General features: G+C 46.4%; 1 protein-coding gene across 1 annotated transcript in view; it reads right to left on the bottom strand.

Moving 5' to 3' along the window:
• Positions 1-19728, bottom strand: part of cadps2 (Ca++-dependent secretion activator 2) — a gene marked incomplete at its 5' end in the record, with an annotated part of 181792 nt that overhangs the window by 123238 nt on the left and 38826 nt on the right. Inside the window, one exon of the mRNA XM_080474542.1 lies at positions 6174-6506. Coding sequence (XP_080330668.1) covers positions 6174-6506 — 333 coding nt within the window. The remainder of the gene's footprint in view (positions 1-6173; positions 6507-19728) is intronic.

Here is a 19728-nt window from a genome sequence, read left to right as displayed (position 1 = left end):
ATTCATTTCATTTTTATATTCTTGATGAATAAAAGCAGTTGTAATCATTAGTTTTAGCTATTTTATCCTCTTTTGTTGCAGTTCCAGACGTTTTACCTCCCCAACCCTTCAGGTGGCGTCTCGACACGGATTTCTTTTGGAACCGGCCAATCGCTGAGCAGCTCCAACAGTTATTGTAATTGCGTGACTTGAGGGTAAACCAAAGCAACATGGCGGCTTCCTGTTTCACCAACAACTGTTCAGTGAAAAGCTTTTCTGACTTCTGGCCTTGTTTTGTTCCACCACTGCGAGTTCAGACGTTTTCACAAAAATTCCTGATGTCTCCGACCTCTGCACGGCCGCGTACCCAGCATGCACCACCGCTTACCCAGCATGCACCGCCGCTTACCCAGCATGCACCTCCGCTTACCCAGCATGCACCACCGCGTACCCAGCATGCACCGCCGCTTACCCAGCATGCACCACCGCGTACCGAGCCAGCATGCACCACCGCGTACCCAGCATGCACCACCGCGTACCCAGCATGCACCGCCGCTCACCCAGCATGCATCATCGCGTACCCGGCCATCATGTACCACCGCGTACCTAGCATGCACCACCGCGTACCAAGCCAGCATGCACCGCCGCGTACCCGGCCAGCATGCACCACCGCGTACCCAGCCAGCATGCACCACGGCATACCCAGCATGCACCACCGCGTACCCAGCATGCACCACCGCGTACCCAGCATGCACCGCCGCTCACCCAGCATGCATCATCGCGTACCCGGCCATCATGTACCACCGCGTACCTAGCATGCACCACCGCGTACCAAGCCAGCATGCACCGCCGCGTACCCGGCCAGCATGCACCACCGCGTACCCGGCCAGCATGCACCACCGCGTACCCAGCATGCACCACCGCGTACCCAGCCAGCATGCACCACCGCGTACCCAGCATGCACCACCGCGTACCCAGCATGCACCACCGCGTACCCAGCCAGCATGCACCACGGCATACCCAGCATGCACCACCGCGTACCCAGCATGCACCACCGCGTACCCAGCATGCACCGCAGCGCATTACGCATTGACCAGCGGTCTGCAACCTGTGGCTCTCTAGCCCCCCCTAATGGCATTGTACATTGTACTATTGGCTGGACATAGGAGAAAAGGTTGAGCAGCCAAACTGGATAAAATTGCATCAACAACAAAAAAACAAGGTAAAATGACTAAAATCCTGAAATCCGTACAAAAAAAACCAACTAATCGTCTTTGTAGCTAAAAGTGAAATATGTAAAATCACTAAAACAGATGAAAAAGTTGGAAAAAAACCTGAGACAGTCAAAATACTGAAAACAATTACAGCAGCTGGAGCAGACAGCCAGAACCACTGAAGTGGCCCCAACCATTCATCTCCAAATAAATAAATACAGAAATAAATATATACAGAGATAAATAAATACAGAAATAAATAAATTCATAAATAAATAAAAACAGAAATAAATAGGCTTTTTTAAGCCATTTAAAAAAACAACTAAAATATCTCAACAAATATATATTTTTTAATCCTCCACTAAAATAACAGCAAAAAATGCTAACTCCGCTCCGTTAGCCCCCTGCTAGCACCCTGCTAACTGCTCGGAGCTCACTGCTAATATCTGGGTTCTGCCAGGATCCAGGAACCCGGTGAGCTCAGTGACTCAGGCAGTGGATTATCTGTGTGCCACCGCTCAGTGTTTCACAGTGATGAAGTTACCCGACAGGCTGGTTAGCATCCATATGAGCTAACAGCTAATATGCTAGCGATGCTATCTCGGTTCTGCAAACAACAAATGGGACGACAGATGAAAAATAGCCTGTTGGCTAATTTTGGCATATTTACAGGAATGTTTATTAATATGCATTGTCCCTGAAATAAATAAATAAATAAATAAATAAATAAATAAATAAATAAATAAATAAATAAATAAATAAAATAAAATAAACCTGGCGCTGGCGAAGCTCTACCAAGAGTAGTTCTAGTTGCATATTTATTCTTTCATTGCAATTCCAGCTTTCTCACTGTTACTTTATTTAGCAGCTGATAGCTGAGATTAGACGTAAAGATCAGTGTGGTATTCAAATAAAATAACACCATGCCATTCTTCAGGGGGCGCTGAAGAGCTGCCGGTTGCTGGGCTGCATCGAATCCTCTGCAAAGTGAAAACTGGAAGCTATTAGTTTCCCCCGGGTTGTTGTGTCGCTGCCGTTAATTCCCACCGAGCAACAGGTCAAAACGTCTGGACCAGTCATTCTCACAGTGTGGTACATGTACCACTAGTGGTACTCGGGGCTCCCTCTAGTGGTACGCCAAAGGATCACTGAAATAAATATAAAAGCGCTGACATCAACAGTTATTCACGGTAGCAGGCAAGACTTGATGGCAAGAGGTGGAGGTTTTTAACCCTTTGGGCCCTGAAGCTCGTTTTGACTGTTTTCACTGCTGTTGCTTTTACCTTCAGATCTCACTAATACCCTAACTTAGTCTGTACTGCACCTGAAAACACGGGATTTAGCAGCTCTGTGAGAAAAGGCCTATCTACGCTTATTCTAGTGAAAAAAGTGACGTATTTTGTGTGTAAAATTACTTTTCACGTCGAGTCCCGGAGGATAGCGGGTGGCTAAGCGTAGCATTACGGGCGATCGTGACACAAAGTGCCGCCGTAACGCCGCCGTCACGCTGCCGTCACGCTGCCCGCCGATTACTAATATGGATGAACTGGACGGTGGAAGAGGAGATACTTCGATCGCTTCTAAAGCCGTTATCTACTTCATAATATTTATCGTCTGAAATACTCAGTCCGTGAATAAAGCATCATTTCCTGAAATGACAGCCATGTTTCAGTTTCGATTGGCTCGAAGCGGGGGCCATGTGACACGAGAAGGGAGGGGGGATCCCAGATCTATAGTAGAATGATAGAGAGACATTCGCTAGAATCCATTGACCATCTGTTTTATCATAGTTTTATTTTTAATCTTATTGTTCTTCCTCTGTGTGTGTGTGTGTGTGTGTGTGTGTGTGTGTGTGTGTGTGTGTGTGTGTGTGTGTGTGTGTGTGTGTGTTTCAGAAAGCAGCCATACAGCAGTGTGTGAAGTTCAGACAGCCTGTTTTGATTTTTTTTAATCAAGTACAGTACATTGTTCACTTAACATTTAAGTACAGTACAGTTTTATTTAATCTTTAAGAACAGTTTTTTGTTCGTTTGTTTTTCATTTAATTAAGTACAATGTTTACTTAACTTTTCTGTGCAATATATTTGAATTGAATCATTATTTAAGTACAGTCTTTTATTTTCCTATATTTAAGCGTCGTGTTACTAATCTAACTGTGTACAATGTTACAATGGCTGACAATATTAAATATACTTCTGAAGGAATAAAACCTCTGCCTTGTTTTTGATGAATGCTGAGGCTTACGAGGCTACTGTATAGTGTTGGTCAATATGGTGGTACTCGGAGAGCCAAGTATTTTCTGGGTGGTACTTGGTGTAAAAAGTTTGAGAACCACTGGTCTGGACGAACCCGCCTTCACTTCCTCACAGAGACTCCGCCTCCCCTGGACGACCGTCAGACGGCCGACGCTCCACCAATCGCAGAGATCAACTTGCCACGTTGACGAGGAGTTGATCAATAAAAGCAATAAAGCAGAACAGACCTGTGACGGAGGCTTTTTTTTCTTCTCTATGAGGAATGAATGAGGCGGTGATGTGAAGTAATCAGTGGAGCTTTAAGGGGCGGATTGTTGGCTCCACAGTCGCTATCGTCATGACGACTTTCAATAAGCCTCAGATTGATCCGTGCTGTGGATTTCATGGATCAATAAAGGAATCCTTCAGTTTAGACGACAATTGATTGAAAGCTGTGGGACGTTCAGAAGAACCGGGCCTCAGTGACTTCCGATGAGCTCGGTGGCAGTGACTCAACAGTGAAGCAGCTTCGGTAGCGGCTGGTTCATTTCACTGCATCCTGCAGTTTGGCCAGAGTACAGCGAGTACAAATACACACTAACGTGTTGGGAAATCTTGTTTTTGTCTCATAAAGAATGATGTGTCATCTTTGCAGTCTGGGTTTCCAGGGTCAGGACTTTTAAAACCTCTGTGCTACTTTTAGGAACTTTGAGAGTCGACAGTTCAGGAAGCAGGAGGATCTTTCTCAGAACAATTCAGTCTTTAGGAGGCGCTGTTCGACTTCATACACAAACTCCTGGACGATCATGTAAAGTAATAAAATTGTCTAAAACTTTTTCAAATCCCTCTCAGTCCCATTCCTGTGATTCTGTCTCCCTGAGGTGTTTTATTAGGAAAGTCTCCTCACAAAAAGCAATGAACTTTGAGTCTCAGGTTTCTGAACCAACGAGAGCACGAGGAAGACCAGCTGGGTTGGTGAGATGTTGGAAACTGGGTTATTTTAACCACTGGTTAAGCCCTAACCGCTGGTTAAATCCTTAACCCACCGTTAGCTAACCGACCATTAAATATGCGTTGTTTAAAACATGGTTAGTCATCCCGTTAGTTAACGTCGCCGTCAAAGTTAACATTGAGGTTAACAACAGTGGTTAGCGTCCCTGACGCTGCTCCGCCCACTTCCAAGGCTCCGCCCACTTCCAAGGCTCCATGCTTCCGTGTTTTGTCTTTAACGTAGTGGTGGAGGCAGCGCAGTGTTTTTATCTGCTCTATTAAACGACCATAAAACATAACAAACTCCGCTGCTGCCAGGATGTTAAAGAGGAAGATGAAAACTGAGCTGGATGATCAGAGGCTTCATGGTTCCTCTTCCTCTTTAATGTGACCAGAGAGAACCCTCTAGAGAGAACCCTCTAGAGAGAACCATCTAGAAAGTGGACTGAGTGGCCAGAGAGGAAAATAATAATAACGTGGGAAACAGATAATAAGTCGTTCCCTCAAATTAATAAAGTGAGGGAACCAGATCATTTAATCTCTGGATTGATGAAGGGAGAGGTCTGCATGAGGCAGCAGGGGGCGCTCCGCCATGAGACGCTCCACAGAACTTCTTTAAAATGAAGCCAGACTTCTGGTTCCTCAGGAACTACTAAACAAACTACAAACTACTGTAAATTAAAACTTAGAGTTTTTAGATGTAAAATGAGCCTTTTAATGGCTTCATGTGAAAGAGAACTTTAATCAGAGTGTTTACCTAGGTTACCATGGAAACGGCTGTAAAATAAGATATCCCTTTATTTATCTCGCATGTGGAGGAATTTGCAGTAGAGCAGTGTTCTATCATTCTACACCTCCATTCCTCCATGTTGAAGCTTTTGATTCAGACACGTCCAGAAATAAAGTGAAAGGAGCAGAAAGTCACTATGGAATGTTGGAATGGTGAAAAATAAGACCCAAGATCATTACTAATGATAAAGAGGAGAGACATGAGAATGAGATCTTCTCTTTCTGGACCAAGGTGAGTTTAACACGTCTGGACTTCACATGTTTAGTTAGAAAACACCAAGATCTAATGTGCTCCGTGGAAACGAGACTTTTAAAGCTGCAGAGCAGCAAATATGACGGGATGGAGGCGACATTGGTGAAAAATCTAATACGAGGGAAGGAGATAGTAACTCTGTGTCTCCGGTTATTAATCTGAGGTTACTAATCATTATCTCATTCCCACGTGTTTTATATATAGATACAGTATATTATTATTATTTATAATTATTTTTCCTATGTCCACTCCGGAGCTCCATAGAGGCGTAACTCTTCAATCCAGTATCGACTCTATCAAAGTTCAGTCCTCCACCCTGTCCTTCCTTTGTTCAACTGGTATCATGAACGCCATGGTGAGAGTTAACCACTGGTAAACAGTTAGTGGAGGTCTGGAGGTCTGTTAACTTTAACGTCAAGATAACACCTGGTTAAAATTAACGGTGGGTTAAATGTATCTAAGAGCTGGTTAAAGATAACTGAGTTTAGAACCTGAGGCTCCTCTGATCAGTGTTAACAGTTAAATACGTGTCTGTGCAGCAAGAGTCGGAGGTTGGACTGGAGTTGTAAATCACATGAGGTTTAATGTTTAAACTTACTAGTCACCAGGTGTGACCCTCCCATCCAACTTAGTTACTTTAACTAAGCCTGAACTCGTGACCCACTGACCTCGTGACCCCTGACCTTGTGACCCCCTGACCTCGTGGTGCCTCACCTGGCATGCGTTGTACAGCAGCTGGTGCTCAAACTTGCGGATGCCGAGGATCTGCTGGAACATCTCGTAGAGCTGCTCCTTGCTCAGGATGAGCTCCGACACGGCACCGAGGTGCGCCCGCTGTGGCTGTCGCCGCATGTCCTCTTCCCCCCTGTAGATGGCGTCGTACTTGGCTATCCAGGAGCTCAGCACCGTCTCTTTGCTCAGGCCGTCGATCTCAGGTAGGCTGCGGACGCGCCGCTCGATGTTCTTCTTGAAGACGTCGCGGAAGTCGTTGGCCGAGCAGCCGCCGCTCTGGACCATACGGGAAACTCGCTCGCTCCTGAGGAAGCCCTGCCAGAGAAAGAAGAGATAAAGAAACATAAACTCACTCATTTTCTTCCTCACGTGCGTCTTGCCAGGCATTGAGTTTGCTCTGCTGGGGGTGGAAGACGTGCTGCGACACTTGGGAAGCTGTGAAATCCTGCCGTGCTCCGGTGTCTCCAGACTTCACACTGGTGGAGGAGGTAGCGGAGTCAGAGGCCTTTTTCACTCCAAACTGTTTGAAGTGTCGCACTCCAAACAAACAATGAGCCAACGGGCAAACAGCAAAACTCTGAGTCTGTCCCTCCGGTGGACTGAATGTTTTCACTTCTCGGAATCGTCTCTGTGACAAAGAACGTGTTTTAAATGTTCCGTGTGAAGAAAGCTAAAGGTTGTGATTTAAAAATTGAACATGAACAACGGCCTCGCCCAACAACCACTACTGCCCCGCCCAACAACCACTACTGTCTCGCCCAACAACCACTACTGCCCCGCCCAACAACCACTACTGCCTCGCCCAACAACCACTACTGTCTCGCCCAACAACCACTACTGCCCCGCCCAACAACCACTACTGCCCCGCCCAACAACCACTACTGCCCCGCCCAACAACCACTACTGCCCCGCCCAACAACCACTACTGCTGGACTCTTGACTCTCCTGATCAAACAACCAGTCGTCGGACTCAGACGAACAAATCCATGAAGTTTCCAAATTTGCCATTAGAGCCGAAATGTTCCAACTAAATGAAGGTTGACCTTGTGTTCTGTTCTCGTTCTGTCCCGGACGACTTCGACTCGGACCGTCTGATTACCCTCTGCTTTCATTTCCACCGTTCAGCTGCATTATCAGATGGGTTCTGCACGGCGCCATGACACTTCATGCTCTGCTTTCAGAGACGGTGGCCTGAAGCTGAAACAGAAGTGGAACAATTGAACGCAGGAAGTTGGTTTCTAGTTGGTAAAGAAGTTGCTCACAGCTCTGCAAATAACAGAATACGAAGAGTCTTGTTTGTCGCCTCAGAGAAGGAACCAACGATAATAAAAAGGTGACAGCAAAATTATTTGTGCAAAAGCAATAAGAAAAGTGAAACCACATATTGTTCAGTGGTTGTGCATACTGGAGTTGCACAGTTCGAGCACAAAATCAAGGGAAGCATCAAACATGTAGTTAGATACACGGATCTTTGTCTCATGATTGAATTTTCCTTGCAGGCCTTCTCTTTAGATGCATCCATCTTTTATTAGAACGTTTGAGCTGGGAGGAGGTCGGGGTGGATGGAGGAGACGTTCGTCTGTAACGGCTGTTCACATCCACTGCTGATGAAAATCAACATTAAAGGAGATTAATCTCTAATCTGATGAATCTTTGTATGCCGTCTGCATTGATATGTGTTGATGGGTTTTTAAAAAGAAATATTCCTGCTGCTGCAGCTGAAAACCTTCAGAAACAGATGCTGGGTAGAGGCAACTGGTGACGAACTCATGAGGAGCAAAGACGGAAAAACAGCTTCATCAGAAAGAAAACTTGATCAATCGCGGACAGAACGTGGACGCCTGCATTCAACATCGTTTCTACGTTCTAAAGAAAAACTGTGAATAAAAAACCCTGAAAATGGGAGGTCAAAGGTCATCTGGGAGCGAATAACACTGAGCGCCGCCGCCTCATGAGCTCAATAAAGCTGCTGACTGAACCGTCAGTCGGACTGAAGCCGCTGAGCCGGAGTAACGACACACCACCAAAGATTCTTGAGAATAAAGAGTCTGGACAAGGTCATAAAGGAGGTAGGTAATGTTTGGGTGTGGAGGGATTAGAACTGGTTGCTAACATCACGGTGATGGACGGAACCGGGCCGACGGACCTGCCGCCACCAGAGGGTCTGATACCAGCGGCCCAGCTTCCTCGCTACCTCATTCTACATCAACCCCCACAACCAAGACCTTCACTCAAGACCAATGGAAGATCAACCTGCTCTAAGCAGTATTGTGGGGGTTGTCCACTGGGTGTGGCCGGAACTCTTGTGGGGGGGGCCTGTAGCGACACCCTGGGGCCCCGAGGCCATCGGGCACCCCAGCGGACGGCTGCCCCCCAGACCTGGGGAGGCCCCAGCGAACCACCCCAGAGAGCCACGCCCCCGCCCAGAAAGCACCAGATGGAGAATGCAGAGGACCCCCCCCCCAGGCCAGAAGAGCCCACAAGAGAAGGATAAAGGGCACAGGGCCCCAGGCCCCGACCCAAGCCGCCAAGCCGAGACTGGCCGGAGCAGGGCCCCCAGGCCGAGCGGGCAGAGAGCCCCCCCAATCCTGACAGCGAAGCCCGCCGCACCCCCGGGAACCAGCCCACCCACTGCCCCCCCCAACCCGGCAGGGCAGAGATGGCCCCAGCCACCGCGCCCGGCCCAGCTCCTCCCCCAGACCAGGAAGAGCGAAGGCTCGGCCGGGCCCGGTCGGAGGACAGTCAACTCTCCACCCCCAGGAGCCTCATATCCCACCCCCCACTTTCCCGGCCCATGATACCCCACCCCGATCTTGATAGATACACCCACACAGACACAGACACAGACACAGACACAGACACAGACACAGACAGACGCTTACGCATTCACGCACTCACACACTTGGGGGGAGTGATGCCTCCCGCCCCCCAGGCCCCCACCCGGCCACCGCGAGATCCCATCCTCCACTAATCCGACAGCAAATGGGGAAGGAGCACCGCACCCCAGCACCCCCACAAGCACCATGCCTCTTTTTTGCCTCTCATGAAGACTTTAGCGCCCCCCAGAGGACACAGGGAGAGACTAAAAAGATTGTCCATTGTTTTTCAAAGAATGTCAGGAAGTCTGGATCCTTAATTTGCTCTTATGTAGATTCAGTTTATACCCCGAGACCTCTCCAAATCTCGCAAGAAGCTCCAGAATGAGGGGAATAGTAATCTCTGCTTTGGACACAAATAATAGCAGATCATCAGCATACAATGATAATTTATGTTCAGTGCCAAATCTTGTAATGCCATAGATAGAATGGTCCCACTTCACTGTCAAATGGAAAGAAGGCCTTCAAAATCAGTCTAGCACAGAGTGTATATGATATTAAACAAACCACGTACACTGAAAAAGGAGCGCCTGTCTTTCTGATGATACAATATGGGGAAAAACCCCTTCTAGTCGACGGGCCAATATTTTCAAGAGATGCCAGTGGGGAAAACCAAGATGGCGGTGTTGCGGGCGCCGCCATATTTATTTCTTGGTCGCCGCCATCTTGAAATGGTGCTGTGCGGAAGCATGGACGGAAAAGACGCAAAATGACGCGCCGGAAGTGACGTATGTAGAAGCCGACCCACCGGATGTGACGAAATGGACTGAACGTGAAGGAAGATACGTACACGAAAGCCGACCCACAGGAACTAACGTGTGGACCAAACATGCAGGAAGTTACGTAGACGACACGCAAATGCCAGAAGTGACGTGGCGAGACCCACTCGACCGAAATTAAATCGGCGCACATTTGTTTTTTCGTCTTTGGATTCTTCACACGTGTACTCGAAGCTCAACGGAGTAAAGGATTTTCTTCTGTTAAGGTAAACAATTGCTTTCTTGTCTATGTAGAACATATCAGCCTGCACTAATAAGAATTAAATGGTAGCTGTAGTTATATCAGTATTAATGAGAGTAGGAATAGTTTTATAGTTTTGTTAGGAGCAATGCACGTAAGATCAGCTCGAATGTTTATGTTGCTCTTTCGATCTTTGTTCCATGTGTTGGTTTATTAAAAACCTGTTTTATTACCACAAGAAAACTTGCTAAAGTAAATGTGGGTTGAAAAGCTGTTTGTTGAAATGAAAAGAAATGGCAAAAGGACCTTCTCACTCCTTCAACCGCATCACTCAGGCTGCCAGCATGGAGCCAGACTCTGCTCAGCCTGGTTGGCTTTTAGTTTGAACTAACAACATGTAACACACATGAACCATCACTCATCCACCTACATATCTACTGATAAAAAGATCACACCTAATCCATCTGATTCCTCAGCCTCTGCCTCGTGAAATGATGTTAGAGTATTACTTTGTCTCCAGCCATTGGTTGTGTGTGTGTGTGTGTGTGTGTGTGTGTGTGTGTGTGTGTGTGTGTGTGTGTGTAGGATTCAGATAATTCATATTACGGTTTTTTTCTCTGATTCTTTATTTATAAGACATAAAGGAAATGATTTTTTGTTTGTTTTGCAGGATTTTATATCTACATGTTTACATTCTGGAATGGGTGGAGGTCACAGTTTGCAGAGGCTGGCTTCATGTCCATTGTGCTGGAAAATCCACAAATTTTCCCAATGCATCATTCAGCTGTGGATGCAACCCCCAAAAAGAGAGTACAGGTACTCCAATAGTTGGTTCAGTACTTCAATAGATGCAGGTGGTATGGCAGAATGAGAGAAACACCTGGTGACATATTGAGCTGCTCTCCTTTGTGTTGAATAGAACAGTTTGATGATCACCTTGTGAAAGCAACATGTCAGCTGATTCAACAGTGTGCTGATTCCTTTTGTTAAATGACAGGAACAAATAAACTCCAGTAGTTTTGACTTTAATCAAAGTGTAAATGTCACAGTTGGTGCTGCTTTTTATCTCATTTTAACTCATTTTAATCTGCAGGATGATTGAGGTGTAGAAGGGGGGTGATCCTGACTGTATTCTCCAGAGAGCAGATCAAGGTGAGTGAAACTAACTGTGCTGTTAGTGGTTCTATTCCCTAGAGCTGCTATATGTTCTCTCTTTGTCTTCAGATCTTACATGATGATGTCATGGAGTCGAGGGCCTGTTCAGACAGAATAAACCTCTGGAAGATGCCGTCAGCATCACTTTCCCTGAAGCAGCAGCTCAAACTGAGGAGGTTTCCTTTCAGTGAGCAGCAGGTAAGAAAACATCTCATCAGTCAAGTTTGAGAGTTTTTACATAACATAAGCTTGATTTGTTTACTTTTATTCCTCTGTATTGCAGCAGATTTTGGAGATGCTGAAGGAGATGGAGGAAGTCACAGGAATCCAGAAGGAGGACCTGAGACTCATCCGATACGTTTTGATGTTTTTCTCCCAGAAGTAAGATGATCAATGGAATGGAGGACATCATAGAAGTAGAGTGCTCAATATTTTGAGTTTTTGGAAAGCTATCTACATACACCTTGTCAATGTTTTTCAGATCATCATCAACATCCTGATGGCCGAAGGTCCTACAAGGCCTGAGGCAGAGGTCATCATAGCCAGTGGGAGAAAGTTCTAACATGCTCTCACAGGGGAACCAACCGGACATGATGAACAAGAGAGTCTGAACGCATCCGGTGATGTAGTAGTAATCCTATATCTTCCTGTGTTCATCTGATAGTAGTGTGAAGCTGCACTGCTGTCGCTCAACACTATCTTATCTATTGGAATCTGTACATTTGCATAATTTCTCTCAAATCAAGAATATATTGATAGAGTGACACTGAGAAGTTAATCCATGTATTTACTTCCAGAGTAACTATTGTAACTCCCTTTTATCAGGGGGTCCAAGTCACTGCTTAAAAAGTCTTCAACTAAATCAAAAGATCTTAAAGAACTACTGGTCCCAGATCTCCCCAGAACACTTGGTTCTCCGAGTGCTGGCTTACTGGAGGTTCCTAGCTTTTCTAAAAGTAGAATGGAGGCGGAGCTTCCAGCTTTCAGGTTCCTCTGATGTGGAACCAGATCTAGTTTCAGTTAAAGAGTCTGACACAGCCTCTCATTTGAAGGTTAGGATGAAGACTTTTCTATTAAAGTTTACAGTGAGAGCTGCTTCAGGACACCTGAGACCATTTTCTAGTTTAGCTGCCAGAGGTTCAGACTGCTGGAGGACCTAAACTGAGCTTCTTTCCTTTTTTATTCACCACTATTACATGTCACCAACATTTACCTTTCTCTCCTGTAGTCTGTCTCTCAACCTCCCTGCTGGATGTCTGACAGTAGAGCTGAAGGTGGATTGAAGCCTCCTGTCCTGATCAGTCTTCACAGAGTGGATCTCTCTCTTATCTGTCTGTCTGTCCTCTCCTCTGTCCTCTGTCCTCTCCCCCCACCCGGCCAGCAGGAAGCCTCCACCTCTGAGTCTGATTTCTGCAGGTCTCTTCCTGTTAGAGGGAGTTCTTCCTTTCCACAGTCGCTCATGTGGATTTGTTGGGTTTTCTCTGTTACAGTGCCCAGTGATTGTATATATAATAAAGAACAATGACATGATTTATGATGGCTTTATTCTTTTAAAGGTGTCATAGGTGTTTGTTGAAGGTTTGTCATGGACATTTCCTCCTTCCTGCTGAAGAAACTACAGTTATTCTCCATTCTGGTCCTTTGTTTTGCTTCATGCAGCCACATTGTCACTGGATGAATGAAGGAGGCAGATCAGTTTGGTAGCTGACCTCTGAGCTTCACTGTGGTTACAGCTGCAGTGTGTTGCTGAAATAGGCTCAGAGAGAGTTAGACAACTTAGTCAATCATGTACGCAGCAGGTGTATACAGAATAAACTTATGTTACATGGTTACACGACAATTTGGGATATAAAATGACACAGGTGCAGTGATGTGAAATGTAAATGTAAAGCAGAATTTAGAATAGAGCAGAGTGGAGTTGGATGGGACACTTTTCTTATTTTGTCCTGAAGGTGAGGAAATATGACAAATAGACATCCTGAAATAATTCTACCTTGTTTCATTGTCAATTCATTTCTAGTCGTACATTATTGCCTCAAATAGCAATGTTTTCATTTCTTTTCAGAAGGTTTGTAGTGATTCCATCTGAGCCTGGAGATCAGTCAGAGGCTGTTTTCATCATGATTCTTCAATTTAAATCCTCCTCACATAAAGGTTTCATCATTAACAGTAATAAATGATTTAAAGTAATTCAGCATTTTGTTTAGAATAAGAAGAATCATACAGGTATCTAAAGAAATTCAAGATCTCCTTCACTATACTTTTTGGTTCTAAGTATTCTTCCCCATTCATCATGAGAGTGAATCTTTTCTTTCTAGGCTGAATGTGGAATATGGTTGCCCGGCTAGCTCAGTTGGTAGCGCATGAGACTAACAATCTCTAGGTAGTGGGTTCGTATCCCACGCCAGGCGCCACCTTCCCGTGGGCTCACCACCTGCAGGTGGAAAGGTTCTTAATTGGTGCGATGTGATCTGGGTGACAGTGCTCAGACTGTCTCCCAGAACTAGCCATGAAGCAACTTTAGCCACTGACGTCATTCTGCCTTTTAAATATGGCGGCGACCACTACAAGTATGGCGGGGACCGTAAACAAGCATGTCGGCAACCACAAACAAGTATGACGGCGCCCTTACGCCACCATTATTTGATACCGCACTGGCGGGGTTTCAATTTTGAGAGTAGTATGGCGCTGTCCGTGTGCCATTATGGCGGCGACCGCTAACAACTATGTCAGCGCCCGCAAACAAGTATGTCAGCGCCCGTAAGCCACCATCTTGATACCGCACTGGCGGGGTTTCAATTCTGGAGAAGCAAGGACGCACTGCGGATCATGTACTCTTGCCTCCCACCGACGGTGGCGCTGTGATTGTGCTTTGGAACAAAATGGCGGCGACCTGCAGGAAGCGGCCATATTTCATGTACTACCGCCTCCCACCGAGAGTGGCGCTGTGGTGGTGATTCAGAACAAAATGGCGGAACAATGTGGCGGCGATCATAAGGAAGCAGCCATATTGTCGGCCATTTGGGATTCCCCACTGGCAGCCTCTCAATATTTTGGCTAGAATTTTATAATCTCGGTTTCAAAAGTGAGACTGGCCTATAAGACGCACACTCTAAGGGGTTTTTATCTTTTTCCGGGAGCAGTGTTATACAAGCCTGATTCAAAGTGTCAGGGAGGGTCCCCTTATTTAGAGTCTACGCATGCTGCTGCTAACACAGGTGTTAGTTGTTTAGAAACGCTGCATAAGACTCACTGGGCAAACCATCAGGACCAGGCGATTTCTGGGGTTGTAAAGATTTGATTGCCTCCTCAATCTCCTGCAACTGTGTTGGTGCATCCAAGGCAGTGACCTGATCTGGAGACAAAGTTGGAATAGGCAAATCTCTAAAGAGGTTAAATGAGGAGGAAGGGCCACAAGAATTATTAGAGCTGTAAAGATCGTGGTAGGAGCATTGAAATACATAATTTAATCCTAACTGGTCAGTGACAATCTGGCCGTCCTGTGAGTTCGCCCCTTTAATTATTTGCTTGGCCCTGGCACCTTTCAGCTGTCTTCCCAGAACCTCGCCTGCTCTGTCTCCGTGCTCATAAATATTACTGCAACTTTTTAACTGCATATTTTCAATGGTGTGTGAAGTAAGTATGTCATATTCCGTATTTAGCTTTAAACGTTCTATGTACAGCTCTGGAGAGGGAGTTTCTGCATTCTTCTTATCTAAATCAGCTATTTGTTCTTCCAACTCCACTTGTTTTGACTTTCAGTCCTTTTTTTTTTGGCCATATACGATATTACCTGGCCTCTTAGATACGCCTTAAGGGCCTCCCAGACAGTTGCCATGGAAACATCTGGTGCCATATTAATATCCAAAAACAGAGAGATTTGGTCGGACAGGAAGTTCAGAAAGTATTCATCAGATAGCAGAAGAGAGTTAAATCTCCACATCCGTCCGGGCGTTATAGCGTCAGGGATGTTCAGATTAAGTAAAAGAGGAGCATGGTCTGACACTACTATAGGGTGGTATTCACATGACTGTTAATCTATTATCAATAAAAAAGTAATCAATTCTGCTATAGGTTTGATGAGCACAAGAAAAGAAATAGTATTACCTGTCATTTGGGTGTAAAAAGCACCAGATATCTGAAATGCCATAAGTGGAAAGAAATGACTGTATATAAGAAACAGATTTAGATGTTACATATCCTGGCTTAAAAGACGACCTACCCACCCCGGGGTCCAGACTAAAATTAAAGTCCCCTCCCATAATCAGCAAATGTGAATTTAAGCAAGGGAGCTGATTAATGACACGGGAAAAGAACTGAGGGTCATCACAGTTTGGAGCAAATATGTTGGCCAAAATAACATTCCGATTCTAAAGTTTACCGTTTACTAAAACGTACCGTCCATTGGGGTCGGCTGCAATCATGGAAGGCGCGAAGGAGACCTATTAATTTATCAATATTGCAACGCCTCAAGCCTTACCTTGAAAAGTTGAATGAAAGAGCTGCCCCACCTTCCACATTTCAGCCGAGCATTGTCTGAATTCTTGAGCTGAGTTTCTTGAATAAATGTTATTCCTGCACCTAAAAGTTTCAGGTGTGTCAGGGCCTTCTTCCTCTTAACTAGATGGTTCAAGCCTTTAACATTCCAAGTAACTATATTAAATGAGCCAGCCATTAAAATCTAATCAAAAATTCAGACGTTAGAATAAGGATCCACTCGTTAATCAACTATTTATACAATATTAAAGGTCCGTATATTCTGGCTGCATACCAAAACATGGATACAAAGAGAAAAAAGAAAATGACAACACTCTGGTCTATTCACAGAGACAGTGAATCAAGGTGTCCCTCCCCCAAATCCCCAGGTGACGCGAGCTGCTAGAACAAACAGCACACCGACCCTAACTAACTGTAATACCTCCCAAACTAGTTTACCCATTAGATAAGTCCCTTTATCCCACTTAGTCAGATGTGAGATAAAACCCGCCACATAACAGTTCACTTAGTGTATCCTCATCACAAACGTAAAGTGGCCATTTCAAAGCATGTCCTTATCAAACAGTAAACATGGCAGAGGTAAACAGAACGTTCATGTACAACATGGTACAATACTCACCTCTTGGAAGTGAAGCAGTCACATATACTATCAAGACTAACCAGTTAAGAGTTCTTAAAGTCCTCAGCAAACTTCTCCACTTCTGCCACAGAGCTGAACGCGGTGCGAGTCCCGTCAGCGTTGGTAATACGGAGCCGTGCAGGAAACAGCAGTGCAGGTTTCAGTCCCATCTTATATAGTTCTGACATTACCGACGCGTATTCCTTCCTTTGACTAACCAAGTCAGGGCTGTAGTCCTCGTAGATCCTGAATAAGTTATTCTGGAACCTCAAATCGCCCCTCTTGCTTGCCTCCCGCAATCACCAGTTCCTTGTTTTGGTACCGATGAAAACAGATAATGACTGGCCGAGGCGTGCCTCCAGGTCCCGGCTTCGGGGCTAGGCTGCGGTGTGCGCGGTCCAGCTCCGGAGGTGAGGGGAAAGTGTCCGGCCCGAAAACGTCCTGTAACAGTTGGGAAACAGACATCTGGGTTGCGGACCTTCAATCCCGTCGGGAAGACCAATACGACGGAAGTTGTTCCTCCTGCTTCTTCCCTCCATCTCGGCGAGCCTTGAGTTTAGCTTGGCGGTGTCAGCCCGCAGCCTCACAGCAAAGCTAGGCCTTGGTGAGACGTCTCCGCATTGTCTTCCAGGGAGTTCAGGCGCTCGCCATGAGTGTTAACAGTCTCCTGGAGCCCGTGCAATTTCCCGTTCACGTCGTCAAAAGATTTTTTAATCTCAGCTAGCATGGATGCTTGAGTTCGGCTAAAAATGCTATTAAATCCACTTTGCTAATTTTGCTAGTAGCTGCTACAGCCACCGGCTCGGGTTTTTTCGCTCCTCTTGGCGACTTGAGGTGGCATGGTAGAGCAAAAACTACTAAACCAGTGAAGAGAAAAACAAAATTCAGTCGTGAGAGGAGGTAAAACTGTGACAAAGGTGGGTTTTTAAAGTTGAAGGTAGCGGGAGCTCGAGGAAAACACGTCCGACTCCATGCTCGCCAAAGCGGGAGCCGTGATTTACAAATATTTCATTTGAACTCTCCGGGTGCGGCTGGATGCTTGTAGACGCTCCACCATCTGTTGTTATTTTCATTTTAGCGGCTAACCACTAGCAGCTAATCGCTATCAGGACTTTTAGGGGTTTTTTTTGAGTGAGCTGATGCTATTCTATGCTATGGCTATGCTATGCTATGGTGATGAGGTACAGTTCCTGCGGCCAATCAAACAGTTTTAACACCTCTCATGTACTCTGATTTTTCTAATGACTTTTAAGAATTGATTTAAAGGTAATTTAAGAGGACTGGATACGTGAGAATACGAGTGTTGCCATGAAACAACGAAGAGAAATCAAAGCTGTGCCTCCTGTAGGGGGCAGTGCTGAGCACACAGGTTCAGACTTGTTCAAGCCTGAACAGAATGTATTCCTTATTTACAAGATGGAACAAAGTGAGATTAAGAGTCGTTTGTCAGTGGCCCTGCAACAAAATCTGTTTGTCCTCCATTACTTTTTCAATGGTGATACATTGACTGTAGAAAAAAATACTCTGACATTATTTTCTGCCTCTTCTAGTTGGTTTAATGGGATTTGGGTGGTTTTGAAGCATGGGGGGATGGGGGGATGGGGGAGGGGGGGGGGGGGGGGGGGTAGATCTGCAGCCCACCGGAGCTTCTATCGGCGTCCATCTTTTCTGCCTGGCAGCTGAAATGTCAGCCGGTGTCACTAATGAATGGACCAGTGGGAGGCTTCCTGCTTCCTGCTGCTCCAATTAAACGGGCTTTAAGAGTTCACTGAATTATTGACGGTGGGCGGAGTCAGGAGAGTAAAGGGCATCAGGGCGGAGCGCCGACACAACGGGACAGGAGTGATCAACACTTTGAGTTTTTTAAATCAGATGTAAAATGTGGACAATCCATTGAGATGAAGAATCAGATCGTCAATGAATCTTTAACATGAAGACAAAAGTCCATGTTTGACAATGACTGACTTCGAGAATAACAAGTCGACAAGAAGAACCGTCCAACAGACGAGACATTCTGTGAAGAGAAAGAAACGATTCTGCTCTAAACTCAACGTAATCCAAACCAATATAATCCAAACCCAATGAAATCCAAGCCCAATGTAATCCAAACCTAATGTAATCTAAGCCAAATTTAATCCGAAAGCAGACCTGGTTCGGACCTTGAGAGTTAACTGAACCACTCAATCCTCGTCCAACCAAACTCGCTCTTCTCCCATCACTCCTAAAGTTTCCCGACCACATGATACTATGAAAACCATGAAGTACATCTGCCAGGCCACCGCCCCCCTGTAGTCCACCGCCGCCCCCATAGTCCACCACCCCCTGTAGTCCACCACCCCCTGTAGTTCACCGCCCCCTGTAGTCCACCGGTTTGGTGTGAGGAGAACCTGGTCTGGAGTGAGGAGAACCTGGTCTGGAGTGAGGAGAACCTGGCCTGGTGTGAGGAGAACCTGGTCTGGAGTGAGGAGAACCTGGCTTGGTGTGAGGAGAACCTGGTCTGGAGTGAGGAGAACCTGGCCTGGTGTGAGGAGAACCTGGTCTGGAGTGAGGAGAACCTGGCTTGGTGTGAGGAGAACCTGGTCTGGAGTGAGGAGAACCTGGTCTCGTGTGAGGAGATCCTGGTCTGGAGTGAGGAGAACCTGGTCTGGTGTGAGGAGAACCTGGTCTGGAGTGAGGAGAACCTGGTCTCGTGTGAGGAGATCCTGGTCTGGAGTGAGGAGAACCTGGCCTGGTGTGAGGAGAACCTGGTCTGGAGTGAGGAGAACCTGGTCTGGAGTGAAGAGAACCTGGCCTGGTGTGAGGAGAACCTGGTCTGGAGTGAGGAGAACCTGGTCTGGTGTGAGGAGAACCTGGTCTGGTGTGAGGAGATCCTGGTCTGGAGTGAGGAGAACCTGGTCTGGTGTGAGGAGAACCTGGTCTGGAGTGAGGAGATCCTGGTCTGGTGTGAGGAGAACCTGGTCTGGAGTGAGGAGAACCTGGTCTGGAGTGAGGAGAACCTGGTCTCGTGTGAGGAGATCCTGGTCTGGAGTGAGGAGATCCTGGTCTCGTGTGAGGAGATCCTGGTCTGGTGTGAGGAGAACCTGGTCTGGAGTGAGGAGAACCTGGTCTGGTGTGAGGAGATCCTGGTCTGGAGTGAGGAGAACCTGGTCTGGTGTGAAGAGAACCTCTGCCTCTCATCTTTTTTTTAAATAGGACTAAGATCCAGATCAGGACTCCTGCAGTGAAGCATAAAGTACTTTATGAACGCTGCCAGAAGAGAACTGTTGGACCAACCAAGTCAACGGACTGAGAAATCCTCCGCCCCAACCCCACCCACCCCCACTTCCCCCCCGGCGGCTCATCTGTGACATTGGTAATTTAAAGTAGAAACACGAGCGGCGTTGAGGAGATTGCTCAGCTTGGCTCCAGGCGTCGGCAGGCCCTCGCTTAT

This window comes from Lipophrys pholis (genome assembly GCF_963383615.2).
Source record: "Lipophrys pholis genome assembly, chromosome: 11".
NCBI lineage: Eukaryota > Metazoa > Chordata > Actinopteri > Blenniiformes > Blenniidae > Lipophrys > Lipophrys pholis.
The sequence above is the reverse complement of the archived record's forward strand: the minus strand, read 5'-3'. Positions and strand labels throughout refer to the sequence as shown.